The sequence below is a fragment of the Opisthocomus hoazin genome, chromosome 6, assembly GCF_030867145.1.
Source record: "Opisthocomus hoazin isolate bOpiHoa1 chromosome 6, bOpiHoa1.hap1, whole genome shotgun sequence".
Lineage (NCBI taxonomy): Eukaryota > Metazoa > Chordata > Aves > Opisthocomiformes > Opisthocomidae > Opisthocomus > Opisthocomus hoazin.
The window spans coordinates 47,780,303-47,805,582 of NC_134419.1; the positions used below are offsets into that span (position 1 = coordinate 47,780,303).

The 25,280-nt window shown below is 38.4% G+C and overlaps 1 protein-coding gene and 1 long non-coding RNA gene across 14 annotated transcripts in view; one reads left to right on the top strand and one right to left on the bottom strand.

Moving 5' to 3' along the window:
• Window positions 1-25,280, top strand: part of LOC142361616 (uncharacterized) — a 60,019-nt gene that overhangs the window by 8,886 nt on the left and 25,853 nt on the right. For 6 of the 8 annotated variants that reach the window (XR_012764260.1, XR_012764259.1, XR_012764257.1 and 3 more), the window contains exons 3-7: window positions 6,641-6,708; window positions 7,653-7,710; window positions 9,702-9,796; window positions 12,780-12,883; window positions 23,220-23,312. This is a non-coding gene — a long non-coding RNA (uncharacterized LOC142361616). The remainder of the gene's footprint in view (window positions 1-6,640; window positions 6,709-7,652; window positions 7,711-9,701; window positions 9,797-12,779; window positions 12,884-23,219; window positions 23,313-25,280) is intronic. The other 2 variants (XR_012764255.1, XR_012764256.1) reach the window with 2 other exon arrangements.
• Window positions 1,356-25,280, bottom strand: part of LDB3 (LIM domain binding 3) — a 127,603-nt gene continuing 103,678 nt past the window's right edge. For 4 of the 6 annotated variants that reach the window (XM_075423018.1, XM_075423021.1, XM_075423019.1 and 1 more), the window contains 7 exons: window positions 22,201-22,248; window positions 19,357-19,484; window positions 12,762-13,062; window positions 11,373-11,553; window positions 9,005-9,125; window positions 8,078-8,193; window positions 1,356-6,062 (listed from right to left, as the gene is read on the bottom strand). In XM_075423018.1, the coding sequence (XP_075279133.1) occupies window positions 5,973-6,062; window positions 8,078-8,193; window positions 9,005-9,125; window positions 11,373-11,553; window positions 12,762-13,062; window positions 19,357-19,484; window positions 22,201-22,248 (985 nt within the window). In that variant the 3' untranslated portion in view covers window positions 1,356-5,972. The remainder of the gene's footprint in view (window positions 6,063-8,077; window positions 8,194-9,004; window positions 9,126-11,372; window positions 11,554-12,761; window positions 13,063-19,356; window positions 19,485-22,200; window positions 22,249-25,280) is intronic. The other 2 variants (XM_075423022.1, XM_075423020.1) reach the window with 1 other exon arrangement.

Below are 25,280 nucleotides of genomic sequence, written 5' to 3' on the forward strand. Positions count from 1 at the left end.
AACAGTTAAAATGTGGAAACTTTTACAGGAAAAACATGTTTGGTTCAAAAGTTTAGCTTTGTTTGAAAAAAAACTCATTCTGCTTGTCCTTGTTACACAGAAGAGTCTTGTGACTCAGTCTGACGGTCCTTATTAGTACATCACACATTTGTTACTGTTTTCTTTTGATGTAATCTTCCTAAGAGGAGGAGGAACTGTATTTTTAACAGCTATCTAAGGGCATGTTTTATAGGCATCCAGCACAGAATTTATGCCTGAATATAATCTGAATCTCATCCATAACTCTCTGATTTGGCTGGGAGAACAAAGCATTTCATTGTGTATTCAATAATGGTTTCAGCAATCTTATTCACACATTCCTTCCTTTCTTAATCAACAGAAACTGGCTGAATTTAAGATTCGTGACTGGGGGGGGCAACAATGCCAAAGCCTATAGTTTTGAAATCACCATTTTCTTCAGAGCAAATCATAATCTCTCTTCCATTAAGAATCTCTTAATGCAACACTTGTTAAGCTGTTTTGCACCCTGTCCTTTTCTAATGAACTTTGCTCTCTTCACTTTTTGCACCCTATTAGCTGGCACAGTACTACGCTTGTGCCTGTATCACTTCCACTTCCAACAGCTGAACTCTCCAGGGATCACAGTGCACAGTTTAAGAACCACTGTCTTGTGCAAAGGTTGAAGGTCAGAACACACAATCTGAAAAACAGCAATTTTGAGCTGACAGAAAATTGCATATGTTCTGTTCATTTTTCTGAGTTGTGTTTTTCCTTATGCACACTGTAAATAGGGCTGTAAAAGAAAATCGAAGTGCACAAAGTTGTGATTCCTGATGCTGTACTTTGTAATGCCATCTGAGGCCAAGTCTGCCCATTTATCATGTAACTTCTTAATTAAGAAGTTTAATATAATTAGTTGTATCTTTAAAAATCCTGCATTCCTGAGGGGTGTGGATTAGGAATGCACAAAATGGCTGTTTTTATAAGCCACACTGTTAATGAAGATATCCTTTCATTTGGAAGTATTTCTTGGCACTAGATCTCGGTGAGGACGTTTAAAATATTTTGTATATTATTTAAAAGTCACTTCTGCTAAGAAATGGAAGAACACCCACCTGAACTTATGCAATCAAACTTTGTTCTCAGATGCATCTATGTAACCTAAGACAGAATTTACACATTCCTTAAAAAGTTACTATAAACAGTGTTTGTTGACACAACAAGGTCTGTGACTATACAAGTCTTGCTAAGTTACAACATGTACAGTTAGCACACTACATCTTTTAAGCATACTAACATTTGTTTGTGTAAAACAGCGTTATTTGGTTAATAAAACATTCAAGATTGATATACAATAAAGTTGAAACCAATGCTTTTAATTTTTATTTTCAGTCTGAAATAGAGTACAAGCTTGTGTATGCTTTCTTATCAGTATTACATGGCTGAAAGCTGTCAGCTGTTCACATGCCATATTAATAAATATGCCCAAATCATAAAACTTTAACTGTATTTGCACATTCCATTTATTACTAGACTGTTTTATTCATGTTGGCACAGATAATCCATGCAAGGTAGTTACTCACACCTCATAAACCACACTACATACGGTTTCTGAAATAACTAGGAACTTAAGGAAAAATATGTATCTAAAACAAAGGGCACTTGTGGCATCAAGTCAACATGTCAATATATTATAAAACCTAGACTTCTAATATGATCACTGCAGGCAAGGAATCACTCAGTTTCAAATTCGGATGTTTATAAATACTAAACCAATTAGTATCTGCTACCAGGAGACAAGTATTGCAAATAAACATTAGTGTGCCCAGCATTAGACACTAATGAGTGTGTTCAGTGCTGTGGACATTCACATTATTAAACATAAATACAAATAATCTCTAACAAAACATCTCACCCAAAGTACTGACCACTGAAGGACCAATATTTTTCCGTGTTTTGAATTGATTTTAGAAATGTATAATGTGTAAATCCAATATAGTAAAAGCTAACGTCCCCTCCAAAAAAAAGTCATGAGTGTTTTTTTTCCAGACAATAAAAACAGTCTTCTTTGGAAAAATTTATTTTACCCTGTTCTGCAAAAAAGAACAGGAAAAGAGAAAAAGCATTAAGATAATTTTGAAGCCTTTGAATGGAAAGTTACTGAACACTTTTTAATTAGATAAAAGACTGGTCTTTTTATTTGATCATTCAGAGGTACAGTATCTTTGTTTTATTATGTAAAACCTCACGTTAATTAGAATGAAAAGAAATATTTAGAGGAACTTAGGACTTGTCCCAGGCATCTATTACAAGACATAAAACATAAACAAGTACACATTATTCATCTTTCATGTTTTTGTATAGCATTTATGTTCAGTGATAGTTTAAGGCCCCTATTATGAATTATCTATATCTTTCTCTATGCATCTTTTCCCCCTCCATATCACAAAGGTGACATGTGGTAGAAGAGTATCAGCAGTTATGTGGTATTCTACCCCTGTGAAAGTTAAAATACCACATTATTATTCACAAATTTCTGGTTCAGATATGTGCAAAAATTATATCTTAATATAGATATCAAGGGCAGGTAAGTAGATTCCCTATTTTTGGACCACATTATGAAGCAGCACAAGTCAAAACAGGAAATTTATTACATGATAATCCTCAGGGTATCTCTGTTCTTCATTCAGAGATATCACTGTACCTCATATAGCGATATGTAAACTAGATTTAATCTCACTTGCTCAGACACCAGCTGGAGTCAGGGCATGTGTTACAGTGCAGGTTACCTGTCCAAGGAAGTTTTCAGGACTCTCAAGTTAGTACGGCTCCCACTGAAAAGGAAATTTTCAGGACTCTCTCAAGCTAGTGCGGTTCCCACTGAAGTCTGCGTGCTGCTGCGTTTTCACTGTTGCCACTCCGCAAGCTAGCTCAGCTTTGCTTACATACGCTGCATTCACCTTTCTGCAGTACTGACTTCAAATTTACTAGATTGGATCCTGTATCCCCCCACTCACCCCTTCTATACGTATTCATACTATCTCTCTGGACTACTGTGAGCTCCTTGTACCCTGATTTCTTGCTTCTGGCCCTTTCCCTGGCTGTAGTGAGTCATCCTGGCTGTTTCCCCCTCTGCCCCACCCCAACTATCTGACAGATCAACTCTGTGAAATGGGCCTTCCCTAGCTATTCCCGCTCCTCCAGCCCCAGCTTCAGTAAGGGCTTCCCCTCTCCTCTTGTCACACCCGAACAGAAGCCCCCAGAACCCCTACATTCTGGCTGCCGCAGGGGCTCTCCCTTCTCTGATACAAGCCTCCCTTTCCCTGCCCACACCGATACCCCAAGTCTCCCACAGCCCTGCCCACCCCAGCAACTCGAAGGCTGGCCTAGACCCCTTCAGCTGGGCTCCCCTGGGAACATGAAGAGGAGACAGCCCCAGCCATGCTGCCTACCACCATCTCTGCACAGGCTGTACCCCTGCCGAAGCTGCAGCCCTCCACCTCTGACCATCTCCCAGATGCTTTATCCTTCACGCTGCTGGATAAGAGGGAGCTTTTCGGGGCACTGAGGGGGAAGGTGGAGAGGGAGACACACACATATACACTCAGACTAGAGACAAAAGACCTCATGAAACTTTCCCGAGGCATCACAAGCCCTAGCATTTTGTGTCCTCCCAAGGAGTCTGACGCCCTGTTTTGATGTTGACAGTAAGAGACTAGTCCCAGTCAGTGGGTAAGACAGAAATCTGCCTAAAGAATATCTTCAATGCAGTCTCAGTATATAAAATGCTGATATGAATTCTCTTTAATAACAGAGAATAAAAAACACCATTTTGTTGAATGACATTCAAAAACTAAAAGGAAATCTAGAATTGTCTCACTGTTATGAAAAGGTATTTAATGAAGTCAAATATGAGTGAAAAAATATTTAACTTCCATGATTACAATTTATTCCTCTAGAGAATATTATGAGCCAGATCTTTGGATTTTGTAATCAATGGAACCATATTCACACCAGCCCAGCACTGACTGAAAACAGAAATTTTGTTTGCTATAGAAAAAAAAAAGGCTTTGCATATAATGTACTAGTGTTTCAGAATAATTCATGCATACAAAAATCTGACCCTGTAGCACTCGGATCAGATCACTGCTAAGATCAGTGAGAACTAAGATACCTTCTGAATAACTACAGGCCATACATGTCACAACTGCCACAGGCAGCTCAGGTTGTTATGTTTGTCCAAGGTGCAGACTGCCTGCAGATAACTTGACTCTCGTATTGGAACTCCAAATTTCTCTTATTCCTCCCCCAAGCTTTGGATAGATTTTCATCCCTGAAAAGACACACCAGCTTTCTTAAAATGGGCATTGCCCGAGGGAGAAAAAAGAGAAAAGGCAGGCAGTGCAATGTCATTCCTTGTTACTCAAAACACAAGGTAAAATAGGGTGTAGGTGGCACCAGAATGTGGCCTGTAGAATGCATCCTCAGCCTCAGAAATACTAATCCAAAACTGTCCGTACTGCAATCTGTCAACATACACATCATAATTCCCACTTAAACAAATTAATAAAACTTCAATAGTGATCAGACTTTCCATTTTAACTCTATTTTCTATCAGACAGAAGTGCTGTCTCCAATACAAAAGTAACTGATATCTAAAATTAAAAATTCAGAAATATCAGTATTACAAGTATTGCTTTTTTTCCAAAAAAAAGTTATAAATAACTGTTTGAACAACTTGCAAGTTGTTCTTAAAATATTAAAAAGATCACTATATGGTTATCCTAATTGTTGGAGCCTATCTGCTGTTATATAATGGCAAATACTACTACAGTTCAGGATGTGTTGCATTTAAACTAACAAAACTAATAAAGAGTATGGGCTTGTGGTGTTATGCTACCTTATGAATTTTGAATCAATGTTAATTTACTATAGAAGAAAAAACATGCCCTCATCCTAAATATGTGGGATAGAGTAGGGAACTTTTGCAGGCTATCACCCACTTCCTAGCTGTGCTAGATGGATGTGTGTCTTCTGTGTTCATCAATGTGAAGGTCCAGATGTAGGTTCCTACCTCCCACTGATACCAATGGGAATTAGAAACCAAACCAACTTTGAGTATTTTTTTCCACAAAAGGAAAGGAAAACTGGTTTTGAGCTAAAAGCTGGCCTTTCCAGCCAGCCCTATTCCATTCAGCCTAAGAACGATTTGGAGACAGCCAGTTGTCCTTTTCCATTATGAGCTGAAAGTGAACTAATCTACTGTGCGTGTACAAGCCAAATGCACTGGCAAGGTTGACCCAGTATGCTTTTCTCGATCTTACTGGGTTATGGAAGGAGTTAATTCTGTTTCCACTTCATTTTCAAACTAAGTTACAGATTGTCTCCTAGGCTTCCCAGCTACATATGGATTCAAGGCAGACTTATTTAGAAAGAATCTAAAATAACTGATGCTGTGAGGTAGCACCACAACATAATGGAATAGCATTCACTTTTCACAGAGGAAACCCTAATCTATTTATTTCCCTTTGAAAGCTATGACCTTTGGTTCTACAAATTATTGTACATGTGGCACTTACTCATTCTTGTTATGAAAGAAATGACTTATTACAAAAGGACTTTTCCAGTTGTTAAACACTAGTGTGTAGTCTAAGCAGTAAAGCTGCCGTGGTTAGTTCATATGAAACTGTATTTGAGCATTACGTTTTATGTTACAGTTTTTAGTTAATTTCAATATTTCTCCCAACAGTTGCTCTAATAGTGGACTGGTTCATTTGACTGTTCGTTCAGTAGGTTTGTGTATGAACCTTGCAAAAGCATGTTCTGCATTTATGAAAGAGGTTAAAGTTAAACTTCAGAAGTATCAACTTCCTAGCTTTTACCAAGAGAAATGCCAGCCATGGTTATCAACTTTATAATTGCCCAGTCAGTCATCTGTTTTTCCCCAGCATTACTGACTACCAGCTCTTCTTTTAAATATTGATGGCATGGGCATGCTTCTTGCACAGTGGCTTATCCTTCTTGGAGTAGAACGGCTGACCTTCCAAATTCACATGGCAAACCTAGAATTAATAATAAACACAATCAGGAATCATTAGAAAAATTGAAGAAAAAGAGAGAGAGAAAGATGTGATTATCAATTTCAACTGTATTTCTCTTCTGCTCACACATTTCTTTGGCAGAAGTGCATCTGATTTCCTGGATCAAAGTGCATGCCTTGGTAGCTTTCCTACTCCATGTTGAGGTTAGGCTCTGGTTAGCATTAGCTCTCCTGTCTGTGTTTTCCTGCCACCACTACCCACTAAGTTCACTAGTTTCCCTTTTAATGAAGTCTAGGTACAGGATCTCCTAGGCAGCTTCGGCATGTCCCCGCAGTGCTTATGTAGACCGTCAAAGGACAGTGGCACACTTGAGCACATCTGGTTATCTCAGACTTTAAGACCTAGATTCTGATCTTTGTAACACTGGATTTTACAAAAGCTCAGGGGTACTGTCCTGCCATGGTACCATTAGATACTCATTCCTGTTATTATTTTGTCTTGGTACGGGTGCTTATGTGATCAAGGAGTGAGTCGTTCAGACAGCCGGTATCATTGAAAACTAATTACTTACTCTTACCAGGTTATTCTTCAACCCACAGAGTTCTCTGCCTGGCTGCGTTAAGTGCTGGTGTTGGCGTAACAAAACCTGTGAGAATGCACGGCCCAGGTAGGGCAGCCCCGGTTTCGATCAGCATAAACTGCCCTGGAATTGTACAGATATCTACACAGGGTAGTGCAACACCGCTTGCAAGATCAGAGTTGACTAGAAACACTTAAGGAAGCCAACACATCAGAATCGAGGAATAAGAATAAATGTTATCCCTCATGCTTATGGCAGGCTTAAGACCAGCGAGTGATAACATCAGCGATGTGCTACTGCAAGTGGAAGGAAAATCACAAGAAAGGACATGAGGATAGCATATTAGAAATTAGAAGAGTCGTGTGCTTATTTGCATTTGACTTAACCCACTGAAAGAGAGTTAGCGCCTGACAAAAAATGCTGTGAGAACTGCGTTGTTAAAACCGTCACCTCCACAGAAAATTGGGTTGCTAATTTAAATAAATACGTAAGAATGCAGTTAAATAAACAAGCAAAAAAGAAAAAAAATATTCAGAGGAAGTGTCTTTTATAAGTGACTAATAGCTGTTAGTTTGTGAAGGGAACTCAGTGTCTTAGTATTCCTTTCTATGTTAGAATTTCAAAAGATTTCAATTTTGACAGGACACTTTTGTGTCACTCACTTCCACGTACCCTTGAAAGGCCAGTAACTAGTTTAACTTAGACATTTATAAACATTTCTATACTTTCTACTCTTCAACCTAAATTTTAGAGTTCAACAAACATTAGAAATTGTCACTGTAGTTTTTGGTGTGGCCAACATACTATTTTTAGCTAATTAGAGGTTCTAGATGCTGTTTCCTTAGGAATAATACGTTGTAGAGCAGCACAGCTGTATTAGAACTATATGACAAGTACCGTTTATCACGTGGATTTTACTGCTTTGTGTGCAGAGTGTGGGAATACGGCCACACTGTATAGCTGTATGCACACCACAGATTGATGAGTTTGACCAACTTCTATGCTAATTACTATTCATTCTCTCTAAACAGACTCCTTTTTGCAAGTTTCAACAAGCATTCTGCATGGAGATACAAACTGCACTGCTTTGTAAGTAAAATTATGGCTAAGCTGTTCAGTATGGTGTTAATTTATTTTGAATTCTGCTTCATCTTTATTTGGTAAACATTGGAAAGAATAACAGCAATAGTGCTATGTATTACTGTACATACTCTCTAAAACTGGATGTTTTATTAGAAAGCACTCACTTGTGATGGTCATTTTTAATAATTCTAGTAAAAGATTATGGAGGAGGAGAGAAATGGCTCCCATCCATCCCTGTCTGCAAGTACAAATTGAAATTCTGTCCCTCTGCATCCTTAGGCATATGTTAGTTATTCCTGCTTTCAGGTCTCCTAATGTTACTTCACAATTTACGAGTATAAAGACATACAATAGTATTTTGTGTAGAACCTACAGCACAAATGAAGCAGGTATCATGCCAAGTATGTCCAAGAGCTTCAATGAATTTATCTCCAGCTTCAACAGGAAAATCACAGCCATGGCATTTTGTGCTGAACAAAGCAATATAATCTAAAATAAAACAAAAGGCAAACTTAGAACAAACTCTTAACGTATTAAATCCCAGAGAAATAGATAGTTTTCAGAGGATGAATTTTTGGATTGTTTTTGCTCAGTTTCCTACTACGTTCACTGAAACACACTGAAATTTGCTTCTTTTCTTTCGTTATTTAAATACAAACTCAGTGCAAAACCCCACGTCAACATGACAATTACCGACACAAGCACAGAAAACAAACAAAAAATTAATGAAATTTGAAGTTATGTTTCACATTAGTTTTAAATTAGCTTTAATATATGTGGAAGCTATCCATAAGGGCAAATATGGTCATAGTAAACACAATCTAATGGCCACTGAGTGTTACCTTAAGGGTGGTATAGAAGCATAGTTTAAGTTTCCATGACTGGATTTATGTTCTGTCTGCATTAAGAGAGAATGTTATGGAAATCCCGTACTGGTTGGTTAATACATCTTTACTTTCAATATCAAGTGCAAATTGGGAGTACTTGACATTGAAAAAGATAGCAGAAATTCTAAAGGAATATGGAATTCGTGGGAGTCATTAGGCATACCATAGTATGTAAGGGACAGAAATGAGGCAAGGCATTGTGGGACAGAAAGGCAAAAGACCAGAACTCTGCTGGTCTGTCCTATAAAGTGGAGAAAAATACAGGGAGGGAAGCACTTGTATACGCGGAGAGTGAAAACAAAATCCATGCTGGATGGGTAACTGATTTTGTTTATCAGCTGCTTTGTTCTTACGTTGCTTCCATACAACATGAAGCATGTGATCCCTGAGCAGAACTGTCCAGTTTGCCATACCTTTCTCACAATAAGGTTCCCCATCCTCCATGTGAAAGAGGCTATTCCCGAACGGCATCTTACAAGCAGCACAGACAAAGCAACTTGTGTGCCAAGTCTGTCTTAGGGCATGCATCACTTCCTGTAAAACAAATAAACAAACAAACAAAAATCTCCAGCAGAATAACATGCCCTGCAACTACCTCCTGCAGAAAAGTACAAGGCAGATTTTTCCCTTCTGTATCAGTCAATTCTCCTCCTCAAAAGAAAGAAGTATGACAAATTGGGATCCTTTGGAAAGAAAGAGGAAACAGGACTGCAAACCTTCTAGAACAATGTATTTGCCAAAATGAAACAACATAGTTCAGCCAGCTGTTTGTATCAACATGCCCAGTCGCTGTTCCAGGAAAGATTCTGCACAAAGATTCTGATTATTTTCTCCATTGTTTTGACATGACTAGTATGAACTCTTCAATGCAAGAGTATGATTTGTTAAATAAATTTTAAAGAGTAATTTCCTCTCTAAGAGCAAGAAATGCATGCAGGGGATAAGTGATTTAAGTCTGATGTTTCAAAGCAACTTAGATTATGTACTCTTTCAGCTTCTTTAAGCTTCTCACAAGAACGCATCACAAACTAATGTGAAAATCTAAAAAATAATTTTCTTAGAATTTAACTTATGTGATTAGTGAAAATGACTCTGCGTGTCTGTTCCTAGGCCCTGTGTTCATCACAGAAAAAAACAAGATTCTGTGCAACTGATGTTCTCTTGAACTGAGTATCCAGATTTTACCAGCTTCTTTCTTCTATCCGGTATGGAGCAATCTCTATCAGTGCTTCATCCTTATCTTGTCATACAGAAGTCCTCCATGTCCAAAAGCTGCTGTACTGAGCTCTGACGCATGGTTACCTGCTGATTTGTCAATCTTATTTGTGCCCAAGATGATGTTTGACAGTGCATCTCTGTCAAACAGTCCAGAATTCAAAGAGCCAGCTGTGCAACGGGTGTAAATTAATTTAACCTTGTCAATTTCAGTGAAACAGGATTGATTTACACCAGCTGAGAATCTAGATCCTATTTTATGTTGCTTCCAATTATATACGTAGATTCCAATTCTCTTTTAAAGATTATTTTTAGTCTCCATTGACTATGACAAAAGGGATCGAAGTCCTCTTCCATGCTTTCAGTCCAGTGAATATACAGACAAAATACTCTAATGTATGTTTGCCATATATCTCATTAGAGAATCACCATTCGAGATTCATTAACTTCTGTTACTGTTTGCAAAACAACTATCACTGATAAATAGGTTTGGATCAATTTATGAACCTCACTGAGCTAAGCAGCAAAAACCAGATTGAGAGATCTTATTACTATAAATAGAGGCAGCTGGCATCTTTGCCATTTTCCTGATGAAAATCCATAATGGGGAACTGATTTGTGCCAGCATTAATTAGGTAAGTTAAGTCAGTACTCTGCTGTAAAATTACTCCCACTACCGCAGTAGCAAACAAGACTTGGTTGGAGCCAGAGCTTCACCATAGATGTCTGATGCTGCCATCCCTAATTGGCAATTGCAGAGAAAAGCACCTAGTCTGTCAATGCCAACGTTTAGACAGATGTCAAAAGGTGACAGATAAGCAGGGAAAAAACAGTGTCGTACTTCTTGCGTCCTCATTTAAGAGAATCATGTCATATATTCACTGTAACTGCATGCATAAATGCACTGCTAAAATTATCTTACGATATTCCAACCTCATCATCATCTAATGTATATGCAGAGCAAATTTACTTGTACCTAAGCATGAGTATGTTAAGATAAAAGTGGCATCCATTTTTGCCTTTCTGGAATTCAGATCTTTGTATTTAGTCTGTATTTTCTTAACTATAAGAAGTCAGCAAAATTCCTCTTGGCAGCTGCGTTGCCAGCTGCCAGTGAGGTGCAGCAAGAGCAACAGGCCTCTTCCTAAGATTGCTGACTTCTCCATTGAAATTTAGACTAAGTGCTGTATAAGGAAAAAAAAAAACCCAAACAGTTCAAGTTGCTTACTATAAATATAAGGAAAAGATAGATAAAAGTAACATAGTGTGTATCAGATAGCAAAGAATTATCCAGAAAGCGTTACTTACTTTACACTCAGTGAGATGGTAATTAGACTACATATGCTGTCTACGAGTTGAAGAAGGTACAGAAATATCCAAGTTTTCAGAGAGATAAAAATTATTACAAAATAATGTATTTCTCGTGCTGAAATAATCAACATGCTGGGAAATATTATTAAAAAGGGGGAAATAATTAAATATCTACATTTATTGCTTAGAGTCTAAACTATGTCACTATTTCAGTGAACCATGCAGTTGGAGGAAGGGTTAAGCTTTTTCTCTTACCCCCATGATCTTAGTGTGGCATCTGGCACAGGTTGGTGCAAAGAACTGTTCGTAACAGCGCTCACAGTACACGCTGTTCTGCTCTTCCACAAAGCACATATCGGCCAAGGATGTCTTGCAGTAAGCACAGTTGAATTCTTCTGGATGCCAAGAGCGACCCATGGCTACCAGGAAAGGACCCCTATAAACAATCGTCATTATCGTATTTGTATTGCAAAAAGATTGAATGACCCTGGCTACAAACCCACTTTGTTAAACACCACACACGTGTATAACAAGCATTCCACTCCAACCATGAAGGTGCGTATTAAAATAAGATCCAGAAGCCTGAACAGAAATGGTCTTTTTCAAGATCATTACTCAAACACTTCACCGACTGGTTAAAATGCTTCATTACTGTTCAGCCATATATGTTGGATTTACAGACAACTGTTGGAAAAATCATCAATTGTTTTCATATCTACGTAGCTATAAGTGGTCTTTGCAAACAGCTGCAAAGACAACAGGAAAAGGCCAAGGGTTGTAACACAGAAGATAACGCTGCTGTTTGAAAGCATGAAAAAGCAGGCAAACTTCCAAACCTACACACCCGCACCTCACAACAGCTCCTAAAGCCTCCTGCCTGCTTTTCATCTGAGAGCACTGCATGTGGCATGTTCTAGAAATGTCAGCCTATCAGATGACAACTTGCTGTTTGATTATATGGAAGACACATTAAATTCGTTTTGGTGATTTACTCTTGATTGCAATTAGATATAGTGATTATTACTGGAGTTTTTCCATTTTGGAATACATAAAGGGCAATAATCAGCAGTTCCACATCACCAAACTAGCTGCTTTTAGTGGGGGAGACTGTCATTACACATGGATTACTTAAAGTTGGTTAGCAGTCCACAGGGTAGCAATGGGCACCAGTCCAGCAGAACGGATTGGGAGAGAAGGGAGAGGCATGCTATGAATCACTGGTAATAGAGTGTAGGCATTATCTTTCTCCAGACACAAAAGCAACAATTACACTTGGCTGCTGTTCCAAAATGATGTCTCGTTTCTTTTCTCTCCATAGCCCCCCCCACCTCTCCCAGTGAAGTTGTATGTACCTCCTTCAAGGGGGACCTTAGGACCAGAAACTTGTTTAAAAAACAAACAGTGATTTGCCACAGCATCCGTGAAACAAACAATTAGCATGTATAACTTTGCAGTGATAAAAAGTGAACCACACAATAGCAAAATGAGCTCTGGAAATGTTCAACTAATGAAGCAGACAACAGACATCCCTGCTGGGTAATTTAACTGAGTCTTGGGCTCTGGTACTGTATATTAATGTACAATAACCAGTCTCTCTGATACTTTTTTTCTGCTTCATCCCTCTTCAAAACCTCGTGACCTTACCGAATTATGCTGTTACAGTGCCCACAGAGAGGAGTTCGGCTGCTGGCTGGAAAACGCTCAGCCCTCTGCACAGTTCCCCGGGCTATTGCAGGAGCCTGGGAAGAAGCTGACACTGGAGATGGGTAAGCAGAAGTTGAGGCAGGAGCTGGTACTGGAGCACCCCTTGGTAGGATGTGCTTTGTGACAGTGGTGGTGGTTTTTCCAGGTGCAAATTTCTGGGAAAATGAGTCATCTGTTACCCAAGGAGGGCGACTTGCAGGCTCAGCGTTGGCAGGGGTGTAGGAATGAACTGGTGCTGGTGCTGTTTTAAGTATCCCAAAAGAAAGCAAGAAGTATTTTAAAGTCTTTTCTTCTGATGGCAAAACAGCAACACTTGCTAAAGGGTACTCCACAACACAAAAAACCCAAAAGCTTCAGATGACACTTAATTATGGTCTGTCCCATTACTGCTCATTAAATCTGGACTGAAGCCAAGGATATCAGCACAATCACTGAATTTTAATCCACATGCATTACAGAAGTCATTGCCTACTGGCTTTTACAGATTTTATGGAGAGCATTTTCAAGGGCATCTCTTCATTTTCTAGTAGGAATGGATATGACAATTCTGTGATCATTTCAAAGACTGCCATATAATCAGTTTAAGGCCGGTTAAAAATAGAAAGGCCAGATCACGTAATAAAGTTTTAGATGGAATTCCCCATAATTTCAGTAAGAAGTTATGCTTACATTTGGATCTCATTATATTCATTAAAATGCAGCGTTTTCCACAGATGTTAGTTACCATTATCTATCATTTGTAGGTTTTACTCCTAGGTTTCCGAAGAAAAACAGGCTTACACAGGGAACACAGAGATAGAGAGCACTGGAAGCAATATTGAGGGAGCCAGTTCAGCTCACATGACCAGCAAGGCAAAGCCAGCAGCACTTAGAGGAGGGCCAGACCTGCGGTTATGACTGATCTCAGCTCCGTTCTTGGCTCTGCCACAGGCTTCCTGAATAACTTCGAGCAAAGCATAGTATCTCTGTGCCTCAGTTCCCATGTATAAAATAGAAATACTATACTTCCTTTCTTCCCGCCTTTGACTATCACATAAAATCTCAGTGCAGACTGCCTTTGTGTTTGTATGCGCCAGGCTCTAATCTTGGGTGGAGTTTTATCACATAAAAATAAGCAGAAGCTAGAGCCTGCACATACTGACAAGTTTTGCCATTGCCCTGCTCTTTTCAAAACGTCAGATCTTGCATTGTGTAGGACTGAAATCACTGCCTGAGAAACTGCCTCACTTTGCCAAATACAGGAGCACTAAAAGCAGTTTTTCCTTTGCAAGGAAAACAAAGAAGTGAATGATTGTTGGTTTGTGTGAGGAGGAACAGAAGCTTGGAGAGTTGAAGTGTTTTGCTCAAATGAGAGAGCGCAGACTTGGGAACAGAAGTCAGCTCTCCCACAGTCTAGGCAAACGCTCTGGCTAGTAGATCCCAGTGCCTATGAAATCATGCCCAAACGCAACATTTACAGTTCTAAGGGGCTTGCAGGTAGAAAGGTATTTCAGCCAAGAAGAGGGTTCCGAATGTAACATGGATCTTTCTGGATAATTAAGTGGTGAGAAGATTATATTCTGCTTAACACCCTTCCCTTAGCCCACCCCCTGCCACACAGAACAACATACACCGAACATTGGCAATTGCAGGTGCTTAAATGGCATATATATCAGTCCACTGTGATGACCCAGTGATCTCTGATTTTCTTCTTTTTATTGACTTCAGAGCTGTATCTAATGCATCTTCTTGATAAAACTATCTCATGCTGCAGCACCAACAATGTTTCTGCTTCACAGCACTGTATCCCACCTTAGCTTGAGGCTTCTTTTTTTTTTTTTTTTTTCTTTTTTTACCTTGGGAACAGTAAATAGTGTTTAAAGATTCCAGAGCAGAGAGTTTATATGCAATCTCTTTAAACCCTGGGGCTGTTGCTATTTATGTATTACGGTATTAAGCTAGGCAAAATTAGAAGGCAATATCTCATCTCTTAATTGGCAAGTTCAAAAGGCTCCCACCTGTGAGGCTCTCTAATTAAATAAGGTGACTTCTAGCTTGCTCAGTTTTGTGAAAGGATTCTTCCTCCACCAAGAGCCAATAATTGTTCATGCAAAGGACGGCAGTGTGTCCCACAGAGGGCCTAACAAGAAGGTCAGATACTCAAACCCAGAGTTCCAGAAGTGAAGGACAAATGCAGTCCCGGTGCCATTTTTAGTTTGTCTTTTCTATGATTGTCTTCAGTAAATTCAGCTTACAACCTCTTAATTTTTCACAATGTCAGTGTTTCATTTTTCCAGTTTGTTTATTCCAGCCAATGCAGACCGCATATGATTTATCTGGGTTCAGATTAACCTAGACTCTTTTGAAGGATAAACACTGGGGAAAGGGCTTTGTCTTTCATTCTCTCTACCTTCTGTTTCTTTTTACTGCATCTCTTCTACTTGCCACAGTAAAATAAAGCAGCAAATTTGTTGTTTTTTTTTTTCCCCAGTTGCTGAAAGGAGATACCAGGGGAATTATTGCAAAATGACAAATGCTGGGTGTTCGCAACTGCTCCGAGTTCTCTTTTCAGCCATTATCATTTAATTTTACAGGCTGGATTTATTACATCATGTTTTCCCCCTGTGAACAAGCTGGAATTACTAGTGATTTAAAATAGTGTCATTGCAAGGCATTTGAAAGGTTTCACTATTATCACTAGCTTTTGTTATTAAGAGGGAATTATTATCTTGTTATCTTATAGCTATATCCCAAAGCTTATACAAACAACTCTCTTGCCTTAGTAGCTACTGCCATACAAATTCACCTTGCATATTTATGTATTTCAGAGTCTTCCAACATATCTGCAGCAGATAAAAGGTGCTGTTTGCTGGTACAAAGTACTAAGATTCAGTATATCAGAGTATAGAATCTCAAAATACCAGTATTGTATGAGCAGACTCTTAACTGTTCAAAAATGAATACTATAAATAATTCAGTAACCCAGCCTCCATCACCTTGTTTCTCTCAGCCCTCAGACTCTCTTAGAGTAGGAGAGAAAGAATGGGACTATTATCATCCTGTTCTCTCTCTTAACAGCCTGAGGAACAAGCCAATTCCTTGCTTCTAGGGAATGTGGAATTCTCTCTATCAGCTCCTCATTTATGGTCAATGGATATTTTCCCTCCAGAAAAAAAAGGCATGTTACCGAAGATTCATTTAGTAAAGTAAAGATTCATATAGTTTCAAATGCTTTAGTCTTACATACTAGTGTGTGCTGTAAGAACAATTTCCTTTTTATCTTTTTTTTTGTTAGTAGAACACTTCATTGTTAGTAATAATTTTCCAATTACAAATGTGATTCATAATCACAACTGATTTGGCTTGTTCTACGCTTAGTGGCTGCATCATTGAAGCCCAAAATTTTCCTGTATACTGTTCCAGTGTACAGTAGATGACAGACAAAGTAGATAATGCAACAAGTCCTTTATAAGGAGACACCATTCTTATTTAGAAGAACTTCAAATGAAAGATGGTACGTAACCAGCTGGGTGCTTAGGATTCAGTGAAAAGTTCATTGAGATCTGTGGGAAGCTTTCTACCAATTTCTAACAGAGCAGATCTGTTAGACTTGAGCACTTTTACACACATGAGTAGTCCTGTTTGGACTTAGGGATTTAAAAGGAAAGATCTGCTTTCTTACTTTTAGGTATCATGTTACTTCGTAGGATAAAATAGGCGTTTGGGTTGCTTGGAATACATGCAAGCACTAGTCTAGAACGGGAAAGCCTACAAGAAAGGAACACCCGAGAGTTTTCCGCCATCTAGTGGGCCTTGTTCAGAAGGGAAAGCTATCCTCCTTTTGAAAATGGGTTATGAAATTTACAGGGAAGAGAAGGGAAAAGATTATGGAATTCACAGCTTTGCTTATCGGAAGAAAACAAAGCAGCAGAAAACTCCCACCAGAGTTAGGTTAGTCAGAGCAGTACTCTTTCTTCGCTTTACAGCGTAGATTTACTGATTGTTCCTATCTGAGCCACATACTCAACAACGCAGTTTCGTTTTGAAATTGGTTTCAGCTTGACCAGATTTAGCCCCATTATTTTTTTCAGTCTGGGACAGATTAAAATATTCCTGTAAACCCTCTCTGTGATTGATTCAGGTTTCTGGATATTGCATATGCGAGGCTGTCGATGGGTGTTTTCATCTGGAAGTTGCTGGCCCACGTTTTTAAGGGAAGCAAGTCCTCTCATTCCCATTAACACTGAGGGCTAGCACAAAGGCATTCCTCTTCTAAATTCTACACTGCAAATCCTTACAGTAGTTTCAACTGTTTGGGCCTTTTCACTCATTGGATTTACCGAAATAGAAGTCTAAGAATTTAATGGCTGAAGTGAGAGTGCAGTTACTGCAAAAGCCTGAGGTTGCACTAGATTGGAAGAAAAAGATGGATTTTGTGATCTCATATGTCATGATTCGAGAACAGCTGCTCCTCTTTGACTGAGGCTGCATTTAACACTGCAGGACAGAATTTATATGCCTTGACAAATTTGGGTGAGGAAGTTTTCTAACTGTCTTGAGGGTTTGTTCCCAAGTACTGCTGATCTTTCCCATCTGTCACAGGAAATGCCGTTTCCTCCATTACTTCCCAAGTGACAATTTCCTGTTTGCTCAGGACTGCAGCGGCAGCTGCTCTTTGTGGCCAGCTCATGTTCCCAAACCAGTATGAAGTGCTACTGCATCAAATATATAAAACTTTTAAAAGGTACCAAAACAAAAACCAAATATCTTTAATAAAATATCTTTCTTTAATCTCTTTTGTACCTACACTTTGGGGTTCAATTACGGAGGTATTTTAGAATCCTTTATTGTATATCTCAAACTCCTAAACAATACAGGGAGACATTATTTCTTTCTCTGCCAACTTTGATACTATCTGAATTTTGTCTTTGTAATATACCACATTACACTTTATTCTGAATTTTCTCCTGTCCTTTAGAGTACATTATGTCCTTGCAGTGCCTGCAGAATGAGAATTTTCCACACGCAGGCAGACAATATATACAAGTTGAATTAAGTTCATTGTATACATGGTGACACAGGACGTAGTTTCCATACTGTGTATTTTAAGCCTTTATTGGGAGGCAGTGGGGCTCAAAACCAGCAATATAAGGAATTGCAATGAAGATGCCCATCACAGGAGAAAACAGAAGTATTGCCTCTTATTCTGAGTCTAATTGAACAGCCAGCTTTTTCTTTAACAGATACAGCTACTAATTGGATGTAGCCCCTAATTTATTTCAGTGGCAGGTTTGTGTATTGAGAACTAGAGTTTATACTTCCCCCAAATGAGCACGGGGCCTAGTATCAATCACGGTATTGAGGAGATATTTTGACTTGCCACAGTTTGCTCTGTTCTGCATTATGGAAATAAATCCTCTGTCTTCATCTTTGTTTTTTTTTGCAAGACAAAAATAACAACATTTGCCTTTGGTGAGAACATGGTATATGCTGACACGCTTAACCAAAAGCAAATGAGGAGAACTTTTTTTGACTCTGAGACCCTTAAATAGCTCATGATACTTCTGAACTGGCTTTTTCCACCTTTATATCTCAAATACAAAGATCAATCAACCGATCTGTCTGTCTGCTTTATGTCTAAGTTTGCACTGGTTTGATTTCAGTAGATCCAGAGATAGACCATTACAGAAGACAGTTTAAGATTGTTAGAATTCTTGGCCATTTCATATTTATTTGACTGTCAAGATATAAATCAACTTTTTAATTCTCTTGCTGAGATCAGAACAAGCTTAATTTGAAACAGAACTGCATTTAGACTTACATTGCTGCCTCATTTAATTTGTTCATTTTGAAGGTTCATATTTTGGTCATCAATGGTTTTAGAAGTTCACTCCATTTGTAACACATTAATACAAAGGGAACTGAAATAACATCAAGGAGCATATTTTCCACATGAATGAATAATCAAATATATTCCTTCAGTAATTGGAGCTGTGGGAAGTGGAAGCATAGCATTACAAAGTACTTTAGTAGGTCATTCTTTATTTCAAATATAAGCCTGAGCTGGAGAAGTTCAGTATACAGCCTTATCTATTTTGCAAATATATCCTACTCAAGCTACCTTGACTTATTTTATCGCCTTCCTGAGTTGTGCATTCTTAAGCTATTTTATCAATTCTGAAGTGTCATTGGGCTCCTAATTGGGCGTGCTGGGTTATTTTCCAAATGGATTTCTTTCGAAGAGTCAGGCTACACATTTTTTCATTACAGATTTTTCCCTTGCTTTTATTCTCCATCCTCCTTTTGTTCCACATTTTCCCTCTAAAGCAGAATAAAATTACAACATAATCCTCAATCTTCAGATAATCTGAAGCAAAACTAGCAAGTAGCAGCATTTGGTTCCATGTATATACATCTTTCTTGATATGTGTGTCCCCTATGGCAAAATGTGCACTCTTTGCACTTTCTTTTTCTGACAGAAATGCATGTGCATTTCCTTTCTGAATCCCTTCAGTACTTTGTTCTGAATCTTTTCATTACTCTTCAGTCACCTTACCTGGCTGGTAGACAGAGGGCTTTATGCTGGCAGTAGTAACAACTCTTGGTTTTGAAGAAGCAGAAGCAGCAGGACTTTCACCATAGCTTCCAGAAACTGGCATTGGTGTATATGACTGGCTTGTGTTTCTAAAAGCAAAATGAAGGTATGAGCAACTTTATAAACAGCAAAAGTTACTGACTGTGAAATAACAGATCTGGCAGCTTCCAAAGCACTCTGAGAGGAACCGTCCTTGAGAGCTGCAGAGAGAATACTGTGCGATGCATTAGTCTTTATTGTTGCAAAGAAAGGCTTGGACAGTTCTTTGGAAAGAAAAATTAGCCAGATAGGGATTTTAAATAATGTCAAGTTGCTCTTGTTGTCACAGATAATAGCTTACTGAAGGACTATGACAAATTTATTAAAGGAACTCTCAGTTTAACAAGGGATCAGACTTCAGAAACATGCATACAAAGTTTGGGTTTTCTGTCCCTCTGCAAACAAACAGGCCTGTTCTTGTCTAAGCTAAATCAATGAGGGATATCTCATAGACTTTAAAAGATACTGGCTCAGCACAATTACTACTACCGCTACTACAACAACTACTAACTACTGTTTAGAAGCACTGTAATCTTTTCAAAGAGATTGTAGTGACCTTTAAAGAACATTTCTGGAACTCTTTTCCCTATTTAGACTGAAACCACAATTTACATTAACTTTTCTAATGTTCAGATTCAGCTAACTCAAAAGCATGGGATATGCAATATTATGATGCCATTTCTGCACTCCTAGATTAAAAACACTTGCTCAGGATTCCAAACATCAATAAGAAATCTTTTTCCTCTATTGTATGGCTTGGATGGTGATTCTCAGCTCAATTATAGTAACACATTGAAATGTATGCCTCTTCTCTTTGCCTGTTACTTGGGATGATTCTGTTTGTAGTGACTTGGTTTCTTAGACCACTAAAAGAGCATTACAAACAAAGCAAGCAAGAGAGAATAAAGAAGTACAAGGAAGGGAAGCAACAGATACCAAGATGTGTGCAGCAATAAAAACCATTCACTATCGAACATCATTCTTATTTACCCTGATAACATAGTTTTAATTGCTTTTTCCCCTGCAGTTTCACTGTCTATATGACCCAGATCCCTACCCATTTGTGCTGACAGTTCAGGAGTTATTTCCGTAATGGATTTGTCTATAGGAAAACATTTGTCAGCATACGAAAAGAAGCATCCAGCTTTGCCAGACCATCTTGACTTGTACTTTCTTTAATAGTGTAAATAGATGCCACCTGGAGAGAACATGTTATAATTTTTACATTTGCTGGCAAAACCAGCAAATGACTTCCAGTATGGGTAAAATCATTCTGACAAATGTAAATTTTTGATTTTTTAATTTTGAACAAAATAAACCTATCCTTACAACATAGCTTTTTGCTACTCTGACAGTGCTTGTACTATAGATGTAGTTTGCATAGCATTGGTGCTTCAGGCTAATTTATTCTGTCTGTGTAGTTAGACATAGAAACATAGCTATTGTTACAATGACTATAGGTAATTATTTCTGTACCTCGTCTAGGGCTTAGGGCTGGATTTGGGTCCACTATACCATGAGTGAACAGGACTCTGCAAGATAAACTCTTTTAGTGGGTTTGTATTCACTGTAAATTCTGAACTGTGCTGTGATTTTGTAACCACCAAAGCTGTTCTAAGCGCGGTAAGACCTTTTACTTTCCATTCTTACCATCTATTTCCTGCTGATACCTCCTTATCTGTAGTGCGTAAGAACACACTGTACTTGGGGTCACTGGACAGAGTGTCATTGCTCCTACCGTAGCACAGACAGGAAGATGTACGCTTCAGGTACACTGGCATCACAGACAGCTTTCAAAATGCCTTTAGCTAAATGCACGCTATCAAAAGAATTTTCCTTGTTTTAAAATCTGTTATTCAAGGTAAACTAGACAGTAAACCAGTAAAACGTACTTACCTTACAAGATCAGTGATCAATATTTACAATTATGTGGATTAAAAGATTTTAAATCATGTGTCATACAGCCTTAATCTGAAAATGGCATACACTCAGGAAAGTCTACTCCCGGAAGTGCAGGTCCATTGGTAGAAAGACTCATTTGAAAATCTCTTCATGCACAAAATACATGAAGAAGTTCTGAGCCAGATTAGCGATACTTAGACTGTCATGAAGAAAAACGGTTATTCCAAATTCAGGTGTTTCCCAAAGTTAATAGCATGGTAAAACCATGGCACTAGATTTCCTTGTATGTTCAGGGAAGTGAAGTTGAAAAAAACAAAAAGAACAATGACACACAAAAAATTGTATTCATAGTAGCAAAATCATGGCAAAATTAAAAGAAGTCAACTACTGAACTCTTTTACAAGTGTAAAATGCATATTAAATACAGTAAAGAAGATAAAAAGGCTTGCCAAAGAGAAATAAAGTGTTACACTACATCATTAAGGGTTTTAGTGACGTTAAATGATTTATCAGAATTTCTGCTGAAGAAAAGGAAACAGCATGTGATTAAAAGAAGAAAGAAAGAAAGAAAATAATAAAAAGATGCCCTAGGGATCAAAGATGCTTTCATGGAACAGGAAGCAATGGCATCTCGAAAGGCAGTGAAAGCACCCTTACTGAATTTATCTGTAGCAGCCAATGGCATGTAACAGGCAGCAATTAAATACCGGCTCTGAAAACTATTAGTTGTCAGAAAAAGAAAGAGTAAATATTTCTAAGCAGATCATTTTTATGTTAATACTTCACCAGATGCCTACTAGCAGCAATAAACTGGTTTGTTAAGTGCTTTTTAAGGTAGAGTAGCTGCACAAAACATTTTTGTACCTCTTCTGTGCCTGGTAGCTGATGGAGGTGGAAGAATGCCGGTTGAAACTAAAATGAGACAAAAGTTGTATTTGAAAAAAATATAACAAGAAAATTGTGATATCTTGTCCTACAGTGACTTTTCTTTGTGAATAAGAGGTGCTCTTAAATGCTAAACCACATGTACATATTTATAATCATATAAGATCCATATTACGTTACATTTTGCTTATCTTAAGCTAGGAATCATAATGAAACCTGAATAATGGTAACATAAATAAATGAGCTGAGTATATTGCTCCGTAAGTCACTCTCACCCAGTTTTGCTCATTCTTTAGCTGTGGAATTCTAATTCACCCAGTGAACTGTTTCCTTTGACTTTCACCATTTACTTGTATTAGCACAGAAGAATGAGTTTCTTTTTGTCATCATCATAAGCTTAAGTTGCATTAAAAGCAAGCCTTGAATGAACCAAAGTCCAAAGATCAGCTGAGTTTCCCAGTTTACGAGGCAGCTAAGACAACCCCACAGAAAGGACTGGCTGGAAGTAGTTGAAGCATCAACACCAAGCCACCACGTTCAACTTTTCTCTTGCAGTACCATTCTACTGTTCATTTACTAAATGGAGTCTTAGGTAAACAGGTAGTTTGTGTTGGTTTTTTTTTTTCTTGGGGAAACAGCATCATTTCAGAACAGAAATGATTCATTTATATAAACACAGAAAGTACTTAAAAGCCTGCACAATGTATGATCTGAGAAACAGCAGGATTTGGAATGAACACCGCTCCTGTCTAAATGCAGAGCAGTGCAGGGCTACATGGCAGCAGTCACATCCCACAGGAGCACAGCCCGCATTTGCCAGGATTACCAGAAGCCCATCATACGCCAGTTATTTTCCCACCTTCCGAAGAAGAGTTTTTCTTCCCTTTACCACAGACACAGCGCTTGGATTAAAATCCTAGCCTCACAGAAGCAACACCTTCCTTTTAGAACCATAATCGTAACTCTTCCCATTGTTTCTCCTGTTTTTGTATTCCCAGCGTGCTGTCTCACTGGTTGTCCTGCTTTTACCGTCCAGATGCATAAAGAGCTTCGTAGCTTATTTAAAGCACTCCTGCCATGCTTTCTTCTTTGTAAGTAGGATCATAAGTGAAAAGTAAGATTAACATTGCAGATTTAAGAGTAACATCAGTTACGGATTAATGACTTACTTCAAACATTCTGCTTTAGGAACATTCTAAAGATTTTACTCATGTTAGGTGTTACGCGTACAGCCTTTGCTCACAAAAGCAAAATCACAACAGAACTGATCTACCAAAGTTTAAAATCAGATTTGAATAGTTAAGGACATTGATCAAGAAATCCTCCTGCATTTTCTTGGTGGACCTTTTTAAGGAATCTAGAAGGAAAAAAGTCCCAACAAATACTGGAACAATGCTGGTAAAGTCTCAGCCTCGTTTCACCTGAGCATGTTTTACAGGATGAGGATACTCTTGTATCTAAGGTCATCCATATTTTATTTTGAACTAAGATTATATGAAATGTTGCAGTGCTCCAATGGTATATGTCAGGCTGAAACTGGATTTGTAAGTCCATATTTTGGCCTGCTAATGCATTGCTTGATGTCTAAATGTAAACTATCAGATGTTCAAAAATTTGAATTATAAATTAATTTAGAAGCCAGTTTTAGTCCCGTACGTTTGAATACACTAGCTATCATACATGACAGTTTTTAAAACAAACGTGGAAGTAGTGCACAAAGATAAAAACCTATTTCAGCTGCAACACAACCTTCCAAAAAAACCCCCCAAAGCCCCAAACTGAGTTTGCTTCTTGTACCAAATTATCAGGGAACCAATTTTTTACAGGTCCTACAAGTTTCTGATTTGCCTTTATGTCCCAAGGCTTGCTGAATTACTGGACTTCCACGAGAGGTATTAGCTAAGACAATAGCATTTGCCTGCTAACAACAGCTTGAAGTGTATGTCAGCATGATACCTGTGTCATCCATTGGTAAGCAAGATTTTAGGGCAGTGGCGTATAAACCTGATACGCTGTAGATCTTATATCTTTGACTTAAATAATTGCCAGGTACGAGCAATAGTTTTTAGTAGCCTGATTAAAGCATCGCTTTCTGAAATGGACAGTTGTTTTTCACAGATTTACAGAATCTTTCATCAAGAGGTCTCTCATCTAACCTCCTGCTCAAAGCAAGGCCAGCTCTGAGGTCAGACAAGGTTGCTCAGTGTTTTATCCAACAGTGTCTTGAAAACCATCAAGAACGGAGACGTATAGCCTGCCCAGACAGCCTGCTTCCTCTCAAAGGGGCGGGAAAGGGTAAAATGGTCCATGCCCATCTAGTGCAGGGGATAAAAGACATTTGAATTGGAAGTAAGTTGATCATGGTCATCTTTTTATCCTCATTGCTCATTAAAACTGTGATTCACACTGATTAGTCCATACTGATGCATAACTACAAATGAATTTACAGTTGCAAGGCCTCACACTGCTTCCCTTCCCCCCACAAAAGGAATGTGAAAATAAAGTGAAATGGAGAAAGGCTGAATCAAGAAATAGTATGATATCAGCTCCAAGACAGCCATGCAAGTAGTGTCAGAAAATAATGGCTATCTTTATACTACTTTATTAGCTGTTTATGTGTAAATTATACATAATTGTTGCTTAACTGTCATTTCCAAGAGAGAAGTGAAAACATAGCTCTTTTATGGAAGAGCAGATTTATCCCAGAAGATAACAGAAGATATCTGCATCTAATTCTTAGACCAAAAGCTAGCACGGAAAATGAAAGCTATGCCAGCAGTTGTCAGTCTGTCCCAAGTAAGTGTTAGACGCTATTCCTGACCAACATAGCTACGGTAGTTCAATGTGAAGAGTGCCTGTTCTGGGATTCCGAAGGGCCACCCGTACTTCTGTGATCAATAGAAAGGAACTGCAGCTTCGCACATGAATAGCCTTCAGTTAGAAAACGTAGGCATGCGTTAACCGTTTTGCGAAAACATGCCGTCTGCCTGCTTGGGCAGCTTTATTTTAAGGATTTTCTGTGATGATGAACTGTCTCTCTCTGAAGGATTTCTAGAGAT